Consider the following 17,169-nt stretch of genomic DNA (forward strand, 5'->3'; position numbering starts at 1 on the left):
AGGAGGGGTGAGGAGGGGAAAGGAAGGGGGAGAAGAGGGAGAGGGAGGGGGAAGGGGAGGAGGGGGAGAGAGGGAGGGGGAGACGCAGAGGGACGGGGTCAGGGAGACGCAGACACAGGAGCTGCAGAGGAGAGGGAAGAACCCAGAGAGCCCGGGCCTCTGTGTGCCCATCTCTCTCCCGCCCCTTCCCGGCCGTGGCGGGAGCCAGAGCCGGGGCAGGAAGCCGCTCACCTCCCCCATCTCTGTTCTTAGCCTTCGCACCCGGGGGACGGAGACATCCCTTCTGATTCAGGCGGTGACAGACCTCTCAGGACCGAGGGGGCCCCGTCTGCACCCCAAGCGTGGACACGGCTCTCCCGGCCCCACAGCCCGCACGGACGCCCACATGTGTCTCTGTCGCCATGGACGGAGGCCCAGTGTGGCCGTCCATGGGGCCGTCACCACACGGCTCTCCCTTCTTCCCGGAGGAGCAGGGGAGCGAGTGTCCCTTGGAGTTGGGTTCACCGTGAGAACGGCTTGGCCTCAGAGACCCGCCTCTTCGAGGAAGGACACGTGACAGTCGCCTGGCGGGGCCACTTGCAGAGTGTCCCCTGGAGCGGACACACAGGCCACGGGGAAGGAAGGACTCCATGAGCTGGAAAGGCCCGCACTGCCCACAGGTGACCAGCGGCTTTCAGAGGGCGGCGGGGCAGGCGGGGGCGCAGACTCTAACAGCGAACTCGTCCCAGGGAGTCTGGGTTTGGAACCAGATTGGCTTCTCTGCCCCGTACCCTGGCTTACGCAGGAAGGGGTGCCTGAGGTTTGTCCTCTGCCTCTAGTTAGAGATGCATTTGTGGCCTCTCTGCCCACTTGCCCCTTTCGGTCCCCGTCAGCAGCGCCGTGGTCTGTTCTTCGCCTCCCAGGAGCGGCCTGGGCCCTGGCCTCTGCCCCCGGCCCCGCGCGCGTGCGACCGGCTGTGCGCACAGACTCCAGCGACCCGCTGCCTCCCAGCCACGCTCTCAGGCTTCAGCTGAGTCTCGGTCGACTTCCACAGTCCGCGCGGTCGCGCACCAGAGCCACATGGATTCACCGCCTCCAAACTGCTTTGATTAAAGAGAGAAAGAGGGTGATGGGCAGAAGGGACTGTTCATTCCCAGAAACTTTCGGAAGCTCAGTGACTCAGAACTCCGTTTTCTTGCAAGTTTTAAAAATCCCGCCACGCACGACAAGCCTGTTGACATTGACCAAGACACTGTCTGGTGGACCACGTGCACGGATCCTGATGCGGGGCCTCCCCGGGCGAGCCAGGGGTGCTTCCCGGGCCTCTGAGGGTATGGGCGACCTCACCGAGTCCCGTCATTACACCCCTTTCCTGGGGGCGCCCTCGCCACGCATCCCCAAATTAAAGGCTGGGAGGTGAGTGAGAGCTGATGTCTGTGAGCGCCCCGGCTCACACGCTCTCACGTAACCTTTCCACGTAGCGGTGTGGCTGTCTGCTTTCCCCGGGGTCCAGACCCTGGCAGACCCAGTCCCTGTCCTCACCACTGGTCGGTATGGAGTTCACGGCGGGGCGTCCTTCATCCGAGGGGATGGTGGTGAAGGTGGTAAATTTGACTCTTTTCCTTTTTGAGGTAGGGGACGTTGGGGGCTCACACTTCTGATCCTTCCCGTCAGCAAGTGCGGGTCCCGAACACTTGAACAGCTGCCCGTTGATGCTCTTCTGGGAGTCTGTGCTGAGGAGATACTTACTCTCTTCGAAATCCATGCCCCTGTCGATGGCGGTGATCTGCTCCTCTTGGGAGGATGCGAAGGTAATGTGATTCTCCAACAGTTCTGACCGGTGGCTCAGCCCGACCCAGTCATGGGGGTGACTCATACCTTCTTGCTCTTCGAAGGGAACCTGTTTGTGCCTGTACTTCAACGCAAAGGCCACACAGTTTATTAGGAAGACCAGGATGGCCAGGCAGAAGACGCCCAACAGGGCGTACATGCCGATCTCCAAGTCGCTCAGCCCTTTGGATGCCTGCGTGAGGCCGTTCTCATCCACGCCCCCGTTGCTTCTGGGCAGGCCCCCCTGGGTTGGGAAGCTGGTGAAGTCGGTGGGGATGGTCTGCAGATGGCGGTCATCATCCAAGAGGCCTTCCTGGCTCTTCTTTCTCTGGAAGGTTGACCTCTCTGTCGTGGACCCTCTTCCCTCCATGAGGCCCATGGAAGAACTGCTGTAGTACTGTCCCCCCTGAGCCCCCCACTCTTGCAAGGGTTTTTTGGGTCTCCTGTCACCGACATTATTTTCTAGGTGAACCCCTGCCCCCGTGTGTCTACTGTCACTGGTGTTGGGGTTGGCGTCACTTTGGCCAAGGCCAAATTTAACTTTGATGTTGGCCGTCCCCACAGCCAGCACACTCTTCCGCTTCGATTTCTGGCACGATTCGCTAATAACCATCTCGACCTTGATCAGAGCACCCTGTCCTTCAGTTTCGGCAGCAATGACAGGCCACTTGGCTTTGGGGTCTTGGTGGATGGAGACGACCTTCTCATCCAGGGACGTGGTCATCAAGGAGAAGTCTTTCCCATCGTAGATATCCAAGGGGGTGATGGAGCCATCACTGAATTGGACCCAGCAACTGATGGCTGCCTCCTGTTGAATAAAATACACCAATCAACACGGGCCCCAGAGCTCAGCGAACACCAAGTCTTTGTGAAGCAGACATCCTGTGGCCAAAATAATATGACACGAACAAAGGAAAACCTTTGAAGCAGCACAGAAATAAGAGACAAGACGCACGGAAGTCATGGAAGAAAACCGACTCTTAGGAAGATGCAAAACTGGAAGCCAACAACCACCAGACTGAAATGACAATGAACCAGGGCCTGTAATAAACACCCCACAATCAGGTCCGCTTTCCCCCCTGAGGTGTTGGGGGAAAGACGGGTTTTTGAGACAGTGCAAGATCTACTTCTATGCAAACATAAATTGCATGTCAAAGGATATTCCTGGTCAGTGGGGTCATTTGCAAGTGCTACACGTTTACATGGAAAATATTTTTTGCGTTATGTTTTTAAGTTGCTCTAATACCGAGTCTCTGCTCATTACTCACGACACAGATTAAAGCCCCTGATCTGGACAGAGACACGCAGAGGAGTGTGGGCTTCGGTCCCGCCTCACCTGGGTCTACAGGATTAGCTTTATATGCATTTATGGACACAGTGTTGCCTTGGACACCAGGAGTCAAAGCAGCCAGAGAGACATACTCTATCTGCTTGTCTTTCTCTGCCAGCCACTCCCCCCTCAACCAGCAGGGGAGACGGGGAGGCCAAAGGGTGGCCAAGGCCAAGGTCTGTATGCATCTCAATCTCTTGCCTTCTTACTTTGTTGCTTTAGACCAACTTTCCTTGGGTCTAGGAGGACCAGGCCGACCGCAGGGGGGGAAGTCATCTCCGATTTAGTGGGAGTGGAGATGTCAAGCACAGTGCTTGACAACGAACTGGTGGGCCCATTGCTTACCCTCCCCACCCCGCCCAGATCTCGGAGCTCCTGCCCCACCCCATGCCCGGAAGGCACAGGATCCTGTACACCCAGCCACAGTGGGCTGGACCAGGGACGAGGCGGCCGGCGGAGCTCTGAGCCGATGGGCATCTCTCTCTGTCAAACTTGAAACAAGACACATGAGATTGGGCCTTAGCTGTGGGAGGATGTGTGGGGGCTCACAAATCTGGGGAATGAAGCCCACCACGCGGCAACCACAATGGATCGGGGACAAGCAAATGTTTGGGGACAGCACTTATTTCCGGGAAAAGAAAAAGAAACAGACTGCAAGGAAGTCACAAGGGAGGGAGTGACTGCTCCCTGCACAAGGGAGACTGCTGAAATTCTGTCTCCTCTGAGCTCCTACAGCTGGGGTCTGAGAGCCCCCAGACCTGGTAACAGGTCCCTCATTTTCTCAAGCTCGCCTGAGCGGATTTCACTTTCTCGCAAGCAAAGAGCCCCTGACCGTGACAGAAGCCAGTTCTGCGCTGGTGCTGCTCAGTCTCTGGAATTAGGAAGGGAGTCTCCTCCAATGTGACTCGTGGCTTTAGCCCCTTCAGCTCAGCCACTAAATACCGCTACTGGTAGGCATCAGCCTAGACCAGCTGCTCGGTGCGCAACGCTGGCAACACAGCGCAGAGGCCCCTGGACGGGACACGGATTCGCCAGGTCCTTCCAATCTGCCACGACGTCGTAGCAGGAAACTCAAATGCCATTGGATTTTGTGCCACTGAAACGTCAGAGTCAGGTGCACGCGAGGACGAGGGCCATGCAAACCACAGACGGAGCAAACCTCAGGGGCCCCTGCTCAGCTCTGCAAGTCGGAAGTGGGTTAGCTCTGCGGCTCAGTTCTAACCGCATCTCACTGCTTCCTTAGCTCCTAACTGCGGGTCACCTGGTTTTATCACCCCGAGAAGACGGAAAGCAGCCGCGGACACCTCTCCCGTGTGAGCTGCGCCTGTGTCCTGGCGGGCATCCCGCCCTGAGGAAAAGGAACACTGGCGACAATTCACCTCCGCTCCTGGAATCATGTCCTTGCAAGTGTTTTCTAATCCAGACGCTGCAGGCGCAACTGCGGTGAAGGCGCAGCGGCGGGAAGGCTGTGCTGCGCGGCCGGGTCCGCTCGGCTGGGAGGCTGCCAGGGGCTCCCCTGCACGGGTGGGCTCCCGGGGGCCCTGCCAGAGGGCAGCCCGCTTCGCCGGGCACAGAGCGGCCGGCCGGCCGGAGACCGCGGTCCCGCTGCCGCGCGTGGCTCTCCGGGGCCTCCGCGTCCGCCCCCCTCGAACGAGGGGGGAGCACGTGTGACAACTGCCGGCTTCTCACGTGCAGCGCCCTTTGTCTGGAAACCACGGAGTCAACACGCAACACACCGCACGGTCCACCCACACACGCGGACACACACACCACCAACACACACACGCACACTGGCTGCAGACACAGAGACGCAAGGTGCCGACTGACATGGCCACGGGGTCCTCACTTCTGCCCCAAGCCGGATGATAAACCTGGTGAAAGCAACCTCCCCCGCCCCAGACCCGCCCCAGACCCGCCCCAGACCCGCCGCTCCATCCTCCTCGCAGGGACTCGGCGGCAGGCCGCGGGTGCCCCCCGGGGTCACGGCTACCCCAGTGCCGGCCGGCGGACAGCCACCCCTGCCGGTGACCCGCCTGCCGCCGCGTGACCCCAGCCCCGCCCCCACACCTGCCGGGGTCTCTGCAGAAGGTCCTGAGCCACTGCAGTGGCGAAGATGGCTCTGTTGCTCCCCGGGCTGAGCTGCAGGGACAGTGACAGCCCTGTCACCAGCTGGACCCCGAGGTCTGTGATGGTCACCTTGTCATCCAGCACCGTGATGGTCTTTTCCGCCAAGATGGCGTCCGACAGAGGCGACAGGATCTGAAAGGCAGAACCGACACAGAAGGAGACGTTTTCTGTGGTCCCAGAAACCCCTGCCCTGGCGTAAAGGGTGCGCGTGCGGATGGCCGGTGAGCCGGAGCGAACAGAATTGCGCCTTTCCCACTGATGTCTCCTTCCAAAAGTCATAGTGCGCTTTTGAAAATATAATGCATTTTTTAAATATTTATTTTTGAGAGAGAGAGAGAGACAGCATGAGCAGGGGAGGGGCAGAGAGAAAGGGAGACACAGAGTCCGAAGCAGCTCCAGGCTCTGAGCTGTCAGCACAGAGCCCGACACGGGTCTCGAACCCACGAACCGTGAGATCATGACCTGAGCTGAAGTCAGACACTTAACCGACGGAGCCCCCAGGTGCCCCAAGTACAATGCGTTTTTAAAGCAACAGGAAAGTGGTGTCTGGCAGCGGATGGGGTAGCACCCGGCGCCCCAGCCACAACGCACAAAGAAGCCCCAGCGCCCACCAGGCACCGCCGCCATGACCCTCGGGGAAACAACACACATATTCACTGAGCACCGACTCTCGGATTCTTCTTCAGTGGGGATCGCCTTTTCCAACATGGAGTGCATGTTTTATTTAAAAGTATTTATTTTGCTTAAATGATCTGTTTCAGAAACTTCGCAGCATCCAGGGAAAATGGTTTCGATATGCTAGTTGCGTGTTTACGTGCATCTCTCACACACGTGATAACCCACGCGCGACTGAGAGAGAGGAAGAAGGGGGGGCTGGGGCGCACAGGTCCACCTGCGTCATGTGTCATGGCGATTCGCGCTCCAGACCTCAGAGGGCACCGAGCACCTGCGGCGTCAGCCTGCGCCCCCCCCCACACTGGGCTGCGAGTCTCCACCCCTGCTCTGAACCCCACAAAGTCCCCTCTCTCGTCTGGATGCCTGTGGCGCCCCGGAAGTGAAGCTTATGCTGGGTTTAGACCCCGCAGAGGAAATCCTGTGTTTTCAGGACATCTGTGGGACCCCCTCTCTCATTCAGCCCTCACCCAGGCTCCCAGAGTTGCCTTTGGGTGCTCCCCCGAGCCCTGTGCCTCCCGGGCGACACGGCTCCCAGCTCCCTGTAACCTGCTCTCCTGGCACGTTTCTGTGCATGTTGCTGCTGATACTCATGAAGATGAGGGTCAACACGGCAGTCTTCCCCAGGGCCCCTCGCCCGCGTGTCTCACCTTCCGTCTCCGGGTCTGGTTAGGACAACGTGAGTGGCAGTCAGCACGACAAACGAGTCCCCAGAAGAAAGTGGACAAGCGAATTTATAGCAGGGGAGGGCTCGGTGGGAATACAGAAGGGGCTGAGCACCGGCTGCCCCACCGGGACGGCCTCCACGTTTAGTACGTGGCAGCCTGGCCCGTGTCCCCCTCCGCAGTGCCTGATCTGTGGGCACAATGCCGTCCCCTTGGGCTCCCGCTACCGTTTAGGGGGAGTGGTTAATGCCCCTCGGCGTCCAGTCTCCAGGCATTAGTTTAGCCCGTGGACAGATTCCAGGGAGTTAGATCTTCGGTTTAGATCTTTCAATGAAAAGCCAGTTGTGGAGGCTCTGAGCTCTTGTCTACGGGGCAGGTATGTTTTGTTTGACATAAATAAAACTTTAAAGTGGAATTAATGGCCACCCCTGAAACAGAGGATTCCCAACAAAAAGATTTCTCGCTTTTCTGGAAAGGCTGCCATCTCCGGCCGTCCTAGACCCGTGTTTTTGCCGGCAGCTTTAGGATGTGAGCAGCAGCCTGGCCCTCACCACAGTCCTCACCGGCCCCTATGGTGTCCCAGCCCTTGGGGCCCAAGTCAGGAGCTGCCTTTCAGCTCACGCCCGGCCTCCTTTGCTCACTGTCACCTTTCCAGGTCTTAGAGATCACTGGAGCATGTGACCCCCGAGTCACTTCAAGCCCATTCGTTTTCTTCCTTGAGTAAAATGATCTCTTTTAAATACCAGCCAATTTTCCCAGAAGGGATACGCTTGAAAGCTCGGATAATCCAATGCTTCCCTGACAAGTCGTCCTCACGCACAGCTGTGTCAGAAACCCCACGGACTGGCTAGGAGCCACGTGCCACGTGGGGGCAGCCACGGACGAATCGTGTTTGTCCTCAGACCGGAGGCAGACGGCTAACCCCAAGGGACCGCCTGGAACAGCGTTCTGGGGGAGCGTTTGCTTCGAAACCCCATGTTGCATAAACATCTGGGGGGCTCAGGCGGTTAGACATCCAACCCTTTATTTCAGCTCAGGTCACGACCTCACAGTCCGTGGGATCAAGCCCCCACATTGGGCTCTGCGCTGACAGCATGGAGCCTGCTTGGGGTTCTTTCTCTGCCTGTCTCTCTGCCTCTTCTCCGCGGTCTCTCTCTCAAAATAAATAAATAAGAATCCCCTTGTCGTACCCTGGCCCCCTCCCATCATTCCCGGCTGTGGATGCCCCCAGGTGGGGGCATAATAACTTTGGTCCTCTCCTCAGCACGTTTCTGAGAAGCCCAGTTTCCATCCAGCCGGGGGTGGGAGTTGACACATCACAGCATCACGGAGGGATGGAAGGTCGTTACACGTGACGATGGTCAGCGAGAGCGCTGGCCATGCCCACGGTTCCCCTGAGGCCGGCTCAGGCCAGGAGCCTTCTCCCCAGGACAGTACACCCGCCATGACGTAGAGACAGACAGCGTACAGGGGTTTTGAACATGACCGACCAGAGGAGCCGTCCAGTGTCTGCCAAATGCAGGCCGTACGGAGGGGAACCTCCGGATTCCGGTCACATCGTTATTCGAGGGACATTTCCTTTCCCTCTAGAAACGGATGTTGTCCCGGGCAATGACCAACCGTTCTCGTCTGGGCAGAGAAGGGGCAGGGGTGCGGCGGGTCCTGGCCTCACCTGGATGGTGGTCATGCCGAGCTCCTGGCCAATCAGGACCTGCCCTCCCTGCAGCCTGGCGATCCGGGGCTCCTCCACCTGCATGAAGTTGTGCACCAGCTCCGTGATGTCCACCTGCCAGTCCGAGCCCAGCAGGTGGGCCAGGTGCCCCCCGCGGTCCGCCGCCTCGGCCACAAACTGCGTCAGGACCCGCACCATGGCATGCTGGTACTGGAGCGTGCATCCGCGGCCCGCTCTCCTCTCTTCCTCCTCCTCTTCCTCGCTGTCCCCAGCCGGCCTGTCAAGGGTCAGTTCAGGTTAACGGGTCGTGATCTGGGCCGACGGCAGGGGCTGCAAAGGCGAGTGGGCAGTGAGCCCAGCCCCGCAGGTACACGGGTGACACTCAGATACCTGCCCACGTACGAGTCCTGACAGAAGGCACTCCTAAGGTCCCCGGGGACCTCCACCTCCGGGAATGCGCTTGGTGGAAGCCCCTTCCCTTTGAGTGTGAGCTGCACCTGGTAACCCTCCTCCAGTGCAAGACCACAGCCAATGGCGGTGGAAGTCACTTCCAAGATTAGGGTGTAAGAGACCGTGACACGTGTCTTGCTTGGCACCCTTCTTTGGTTCTCTGGCCTGCTCTTCTGAAGCAAGCTGCCATGTGAGCCACCCCATGGAGCCAGCCACGTGCTGGATAACAACGAGCGAGGAATCGGGGCCTCCATTCCACAGCCTGGGCCGGCCGCCAGCCACGTGGGCTTGGACACAGAGCCTTCCCCACACGAGCTCCAGCTGACCAGACAGCCTGTGGGAGACCCAGCTCAGCCAGGCCTGGAATGCCGATCCAGAGACAGGGTGAGGTCACACGTGTTTCCTCTAGGCCACTAAGTTTGGGGATGGGCCATTAAGTTGTGTGGCGATGGGTCTCTCATGACAAGGCTGCGAATGGCGGGAATGGCCCTAAAACCAGCACGAAAGGAGGTCAACGTTGAGCTCAAGGAAAGGTCATGTGGCAGTTAAGGGTAGAAAGAGCCGCCACAGATTGGCTCAGGGACAGATGTTAGCTGCTCCCCTCGTGTCTGACGCCGTCTACCTCGCCCATTCTTTCTGCCGTACTGTGGTCTCACCTCAGCAAGAGCCCCGCTCTGAGCAGGACAGCCGTGACCCGCTGTGATGTGCCAAGATCAGACTCAGCCCGCCCTCGGGTGAGCCCTCCCGGCAGCCGCCGGCCCTCGCAGCCTCAGGAACCCCTCCTAACCCCGCCCAGCCGCTTCAGCCTCAGAGACCCCGGCCACTAAGGAGAGGGTCGCTGCTGAGACCATCTTCCAACCATGCATGGGACCCCCAGCCTGCATTCTCCAAGCCGCCCCCTTGCCCAGGGGAGCAAGGACTACCATGGCTGGAGCTCCGAGGGCAGGGACGTAAACAAACGTCGTCCCTCACGCGAGTGCCAGTCCCTCCCCCGCAGAGCACCCACATCGGGAGTGCTTCCTTCTCTGATTCTGCGTATGCTCACTTCTGACTTTCTGTAGGTCACCGGCATGCAAGTGCTTGGGCACGGGTTTCTCTGAGATGATAAAGTCCCTGAACAAAGAGCAACTCTTAGTACCTGGTACCCGGTGTAGTCACAGGAGACCTGTCACTGGGGCGCCTGGGTGGCTGAGTCGGCGATGAATCTGACTCTTGATTTCAGCTCAGGTCATGATCTCACAGTTGTAGGACTGAGCCTCATGTTGGGCTCTGTGCTCAGTGTGCTGAGCGCAGAGCCTGCTTGGGATTTATCTCTCCCTCTCTCCTCCTCCTCCATACCCAACCCCCCAAATAAATAAACTTAAAAAAAAAAAAAAGAAGAAGACCTGTCACTCTATCAGGCACCATCAGCGCCAAGGGCCAGGCACATAGGTCAAAGGCTTTGACTTCATCTCCCCAGGACCAAGCAATCTGAGAGCTTCTGGGCAGGGGGCACAGGGAGGCTGCCCAGGTCAGCCGGAATCTGCTCCCAGGTCCCCTCCTTCTGGAATCAGCCCATTGGCTCAGGCGGGGTTGACCTCTTCTTCCAGGGGATTGTGGATGAAACCTCACCAGTGTGTTCTATGTCCTCGCTACGGTGACTGGATCAGGGACGGCACACAGCCCACACGAGGCTTATTTAACTCCAGGACTTCTGCTGGAGCCCTCGGGAAGGAGAAGGACACACCCTCTGCCGATGGGGTGTGAGCCTGGAGGCTCATGAGAAAAGCCTGGCAGAGATGGAGCCAACACAAAGCAAACCAGACTGAGAAGTGGGGAGAAATTCCATCCTTAAGGCACCATTTGAATCCCTGGATCCACTCATGCCTGAAATTAGCTACCCTGTAAATTTCCAGTTTTAGCCGAGGCATATTTGGCACGGTCTCCAATATGGAGTCTTGACTAACACATCTACCTTTTGTTGGAGACGATGGGCACCCTCCAGCCCTTGATCTGGTTGAGCTCGGTGTCTGAGACCTCGATCTGCAGCGGGAGCCGGGGCACCCACACCGTCATCTCCAGAGGGCTGCTCAGGTGCTGGTAGGTGAAGTTCACCACCACGTTCACCTTGCCTTTCATTTCCTTCCCGTTGACAAAGACGTAGTCACAGCGGTCAGACACCTGTGAAGACAAGAGAGAGGGGTGGGAGGCGGGTGAGTTCTCCCGGCATCCCATCACCAACGGAACAGCGGAGAAGGCGGAGGAGGTGAGGGGAGTGCCCTCACTCTCTGAGGGGTGAGCCCTACTGGTTCGCACACAGACCCCGGGCACCACCGGCGCGCTGCTGACCTACCTCTCCGGCTGCACCTCTTCTCACATTAGGTGCCGGGAGCCATGCCCTCAGTCACCTGGGTGCCGCGTGCTGCTCACCCTCCTCCTGGCCTACTGACCCCCTGGTTTGCCTGCTGAAGGACACACTGTGCACACAGCCACACAGTGCCTCCAGGGGTCAGGCTGAGGCCAGATTTCACTGAAACTACCCTGCTCAGCTTCCTTCATCTGTGCGTCCTATGCCCCTTCACTCCTGTATGGATTTCTCAGGACAACTTCCCCTCTGGCTGCGGGGGCGGAAGCGATCCATACTCTTCGTGGTTCCTCACTGAGTCTCAGGAGGGTTTCTCCCCCACTTGCCCAGCAGGGTTGCTACCCCTTGCTGACGTCTCTTCCCTCCGTGCACCCCATCCTGCCTCTAATCCCTCACTCTGCCTCCTGGAGCCACTCCCTGGGGACGGACCATGTCCCAGGCTCTGTGTCTCCGAATTTCCCGACCGGGAGACACAGGCACATGTCAGCGCCTGCCTTCCTCGGAGCAGCCCGACACTGGGCACTCCCCTCGGAAGGCGCAGGGCTGCGGCTGGACCCTGGGGGGTGCTCTGCAGTTCACGTGCTCACTGCTCCTCCCAGCAGCCATCTGAGAGAAGAACCAAGTTTAGGGAAGGGACCCCAACTGCTTGTCTTTGTTTTCCAGCCCTCCGGGGACGTTTCTTCACATCCTGAACACGAACTGGGTACGTGTGCTAGGCTGATGCATGGCCCCAAAGATGCCAGGTCCTAAATTCCACAAGCGTGTCAGTGTTACTGTTTGTGGCAAAAGGGGACTTTGCAGAGGTGGTTCAGTTAAGGATGTTGAGATGGGCAGATTATCGTGGGTTGTCCCGGTGCGCCCCGATTGTGACCTGAGCGCCCTCTCAAGAGGGACGCAGGAGATCGGCAGCTGTGGTGTCAGAAGACCGTGTGCCACTGAAGCAAGACGCCACGCTGCTGGCTCTGATGACTTAGGACAGGATGGAGGCCCCCCCTCCGAAGCTCGAGAAGGCAGGGAACACGCCCTGGAACCTCAGGAGGGCGTGCGGCCTGCCGAAACCTGGTCCCCCAGCTGGCAAAACTGTTTCGGGAAGCCTGCCCTCCAGAACGTGTTGTGTGCAGCCTCCAGTTGTGGGCTGGTGTGTCCCGGACACGGACACAGCCTGGGGTGGGCGTGGAGGGGGCACCCACATTTACTGAGCACTTAACATGTGTTCCCCTGGGCCTGCAGGGGAGCCTGGCATGTGTGGTCTCAGCAGCACAACAACCCAGGAAGCAGGGGGTGTGGGGTCACTGTCCTTGTTTCCACAGATGACTAGCCTGAGGCTCCTGGATGTTTGGGAATGCTTCCCGGGGACACGCGGCTGGACAGCACAGCCTGGACCCCCCTCCCCGCAGCACTGCTGCCTCCTCCTGCAAGTGCAGCATCTCTGCCCGAATGCACCTTGCAGCTGGATCTGTAAAGGGTACACACCTCCCTCCAGCACTCGGAGGGTGTGAGGAAAGCAAAGCAGAAATTATCAGGTTGTTTGAACATCATAAAAAGCATTTCCAGCGAAGGCCCCTTTCATCTCCGTGGTGAGGCACTGGGGGTGCAAACGCACCAAGGGGCGCTGAGAGCTTCCGTGGCTGCAGATGATCAATAGCTCTGAAGGGAAACGTGGACCCAGGCCCGTTTACGAGTCAGAGGAGGCTGTCACCCTAAATCTCTGCCAATAGCAAAAGTACTTAAATCTGATTGAAAGGCCGAAGGGAGCAGCTTGGTGGCTTTGTCACCATCGTGGCCTGGCCACAGCTCTCCTTGCCGCTGGCCTGTAATCTCAGGCTTTTTCTCTTTCATGTCTTCCAGAAAATTGGGCTGAATTGTCACAGATGAGCTGACTGGGGGGAGGCATAGGGAGGGAGGGGGACAAAGAGAGAGAGGAGAGGTAGGGGAGGAGCGAGAGGGAGAGAGGAAGGAAGGAGAAGGGAGGAAGGTAGGGTGTATAATGTTTTGTTTTGGAATTCAGTGTTTATTCCTTAAAGCACTAAGAAAAGGGGGAGCCAGACACTGGGGGGCCCGGAAGGCAGGACTTAACACCAAAGCAGCAGTTCTTAGAGGAGGGGTGGAGGCAGCCTCATCTGGGGAGGGAAGTGCAATACTCGTGTGGGGGCTGAGACAGAGGTATGCACGTGTGTGTGCCCATGCACATGTGTGCGCATTATACACGTGCGTGCATGTGTGCCCGCATGTACATGTTGTGTGCCTGTGCACACATGTGCTGGGTATCACATACGTGTGTGCATCTGTGCATGCATGTTGTGTGCCTATGTGTGCATGTGTACATGTGTGCACATATCTGTACTGTATGAATGTGCACGTGTGCATGTACTTGTGTGTGCACACGTGTGTGCTTGTGTATATGCATTGTGAGTGTGCATGTGCGCGCGCGCACACATGCACTTGTGGACATACATGTGTGTGCACACGTGTGGGTGCATGTATAAGGTTTGTGTACATGTGCGGGTGTGTGCATGCACATGTATACATGTGCATGTGTGTGTGCAAGCGTGAAGTGTTTATGGTAAGTAACACAAACATGAAACACGTCTGACTGACTGAGTCTCCGCCCCCACAGCCCTCTGGCTCCCATGCACGCCACAGTCGGCAGGGAGGCGGTGAGCACACGGCTTGCTGGCAGCGTGTGGCCCCCCTTCGGGCACACAGAGGGCTAGTCCATGTGTAGGACAGGGGCGGAACTACCTTGACAGTGAGCCGTGAGCAGGCGCGACATGTCGCCCCGTGGGAGCACCGAATTCCCCGTGAGGGACCGTCTCTGTGGTGACTCCAGCCTGGGAGCCCAGCGGCCTGCGTCCCCGAGCGCCTGGGACAGCCCCCGACGCACAGCTGTCCCGTGTGGAGCCGCCGACCTCCCCGGTTCATTCCTTCACTTCAGCCACGCTACCGCCACCGTGACACCAGGCGCAGACATGTCCCGATGACCACGTTAGTGAGAACGAATACAGCAAATGGACGGGTCAGTGGGCTGGGGAGGGGTGATGATGCACGAAGGCAGATGAGATCATGAGGCGGCATCTGGGAAGATCCTATTCTCGAAAACACAAGATGAGCCAGCAATGTAAGCGGGGTCTGCAGGGGGGGCCAGAGGTCTTGGCTATAAACACGCGTCTTTCCTTAGGCCCCCCCTCCCCCATGCTAATGGCTTTCTAGTGACGGTAACCATGCAGAGGAAGGAAACTAAAGATTAGGCAGGAGTGACCCACAGCCTCACAGGGTTCACCCTGGAGGAGGGTTTGGGGGGTGGGGGGAGGGGGGTCAAGTAGAGTAGAGTGAGATCTCACAGGGGAAAGGTTCTGGTGGTAAATGAAAGGGGTTTCCGAGGTGCCTGGGGGACTCAGTTGGTTAAGCATCCTACCCTTGATATCAGCTCAGGTTCATGAGTTCGAGGCCTGCATCAGGCTCTGTGACGGCAGTGCACAGCCTGCTGGGGACTCTCTCCCTCTCTCTCTCCCTGCCCCTCCCATGCTCACGCTGTCTTTCTATCAAAATAAATAAATAAACTTAAAATAAATATATTGGGTTTCTGGAGCCTAGGTGCTGGGGCCTTTGGGGGTGTGACACCCACAGAGGCTACTGATGCTCACAGTCTCATGGCTTGGGGACTGTGGTATCACCGGGCCCTACTTGTTGCCATTCTCGCATGGGGAGCAGCCTCCAGCCTGGGGTGTCAGGGACATTTGGGGGAGTGCCCATGCGTCAGCTTGAGCTGCAAGGCTGGGGGCTTCCCCCTTGCTGGCTCTCCCCATCCTGGTGGCTTCTAAGTGCCATCCAGCCCATGCAGAGTAGGCAGAAAGGGGGTGTAGAAACAGCCCAGGGAGAGGGAGGGGGAGCGGGAAGGAGGTTCGCAGGGCAGACGTGATTCAGGTAAGGATTCTGAGATGAGATTATCCTGGGTTTGGGGTAGGCTGCAAATGCAATGTCCTTATAAGGGAGAAACAGAGGAGGACTTGGCACAGGCAGAGAGGAGGAGGCCACGTGTGGCTGGGCACGCACAGCAGGGACGCGGCCACGTGTGCGTGGGGGCCGGCTGCCTGGAGCGCCAGGAGCAGAGGCCGCCCCGGAGCCCCCGAGGGGCCGTGATCCAGGCCTCTGGCCTCCAGAACCGTGAGGACAGCTCCTGCTGTGAGACAGCAAGTTCATGGTCACTGGTCAGAGCGTCCACAGGAAACTACCCTGCACCTGCTTGAGGCTGCCCCGGCTCTGACCCCACCCCCGCCTCCTTACAGGCCTTACTTCCGGGGTTTTCTTACTGAGCCTCCCGCACGAGGCGCTGGCACACCCTAATCTCCAGGGAGCCTGGCCTGCGGCCGGGCCGAGCCTGAGCTGGGAAGACACCAGCCTCACCCCTCCAGGGCCCGCCTGGGTCCGCCCACACCCCGTGGTCCCAGAAGAACGCGCCCTCCAGTCCGTGGGCCTCCTCTCCTCCATCTCCCTGGCCATCGCCAGATGAACGGACACATGGCTCGGTCCACGTGGGCGGACAAGACCCGCCCGTTCCTTCTGAACCACCCTGCACAGCGCTGAAGGTTTGAGGGGATGACCTGGTGAGGCTCAAGAGCCTCCTTCAGAGCCCACGCCCAGCCCGCGGCGCCCTGCCACCACGAGGGGGGTGTAGCTAACAATTCCGACTCCGTCGGGCACAGTCCGTCTCTTCTGTGAATTTAACGCCATTCCTCTTTTCTGTTTGGATGCTGTACGAATTTAAATCTTATTTAAATATCACCAACATTCATGGTAAAATTTATGTTCTTCTGATATTTTTTCTCTTTCCTTTTTTTTCCCCCAAGAGCTAGAGGTAAGGATGTTAAAATTCTGCCCACCCCCACCCCCAGATTTGGCAAAAATAAACTGCCTACGGGGACATTCGCATTCAATTCTCAAGCTATGTATTACCTTTTTTGAGATTTGTCTTTACCCTGAACTAAAATGATACCACCAATAATCGTAACAAGAAAAGCAGCTAATATTTCCTGAGTGTTTGCTAAACACAAGGCGCCTATGTGGAGTATCTAATACCTTATTCTACGTGATCTGCAAAATAAGTCTATGGGTAGGTGCTATTACCCCATGTGCCAGATGAGAAGCTGAGGCACAGGGCTCCGTAGCCAGAGGGACGTGTGACACTGGGCTAACGGATCCGCAGAGAACTTTCCCCACCTTCCTGTGCTGGGAGGCGCCGACCTCGCTCGTGTCTGCTGATGCAAAGCAGACAGGCTTCTGCCAAAGGACGAGCGAGTTTCCTATAAACACACGGAGGAGGAGGGAGAGGCTTGGTGTGCAGAGGGAGTAAGGGCTGTTAGGGGCTCACCTGCGCTCCCCCCAAGTCCTCTGTGAATACCTGCCCCTCAGGACCTCAGACTGTGACCATATGCGCAGACAGGACCTTGGAAGAGGGGATGGTGTCAAAATACAGCCTTTGGGGGAGACAGGAAGACACCCAGAGACCCAAAGGTGCTCAGACCAAGTGTGGACACAGGGAGGAGGTGGCCGTCTGCAAGGACAGTGGCTTCAGGAGAAACCGGCCCCGCAGGAGCCCTGACCTTGCACTTCCAGCCCCAGAATCATAGGAAAATAAACGTTTACTGTTAAACCCTGGCTGGGGTTTCTTGTTACGGCGGCCCGAGTGGACTGATGCAGCCCAGACCGGATCCACATGGCCTCAGTGGAGATGCTGCACGGCGGGTCTTGGGAGGGGCTGCACACGGCCGCGGTGGAAGACCACTCCACCCGCTCCTTCCCAAGGGCTTCCACGCAGGCACTTGTCACCTCCTGACAGTCACCCGGCACGGTCGGAACTCCCACGATGTCCCCTGTGCAGAGGAGGAAACCGAGACCCCGCGCCATCAGGTGACCAGTTTTGGGCGAGTGCTGGGATCTGTGTGCAGGCCGTCGGGCCCTCTTCTCGCTGTACCATGCGTGTGGCCGCGGAACTCTCTGGGGAGCGGGTCCCGGGACAGAAGGGTCTACCAGGCAGCGGTGTCCATGGAGGAAGCAGGGGGGGTTCAGGAAGGGCAGATGCAGACCGGGCTGCACCGAGGGC

At 58.3% G+C, this 17,169-nt stretch overlaps 1 protein-coding gene across 1 annotated transcript in view; it reads right to left on the reverse strand.

The window, feature by feature from the left end:
* Positions 1-87: 87 nt before the first annotated feature.
* LOC120243457 (transmembrane protein 132D-like) overlaps positions 88-17,169 on the reverse strand; it is a 542,185-nt gene continuing 525,103 nt past the window's right edge. Inside the window, exons 6-9 of the mRNA XM_039249585.1 lie at positions 10,680-10,885; positions 8,276-8,552; positions 5,207-5,398; positions 88-2,617 (exon numbers count right to left, since the gene is read on the reverse strand). Of these exons, the coding sequence (XP_039105516.1) occupies positions 1,430-2,617; positions 5,207-5,398; positions 8,276-8,552; positions 10,680-10,885 (1,863 nt within the window). The 3' untranslated portion in view covers positions 88-1,429. The remainder of the gene's footprint in view (positions 2,618-5,206; positions 5,399-8,275; positions 8,553-10,679; positions 10,886-17,169) is intronic.

Source organism: Hyaena hyaena, unplaced genomic scaffold, assembly GCF_003009895.1.
Source record: "Hyaena hyaena isolate Hyena2069 unplaced genomic scaffold, ASM300989v1 scaffold_343, whole genome shotgun sequence".
NCBI classification, from domain to species: Eukaryota; Metazoa; Chordata; class Mammalia; order Carnivora; family Hyaenidae; genus Hyaena; species Hyaena hyaena.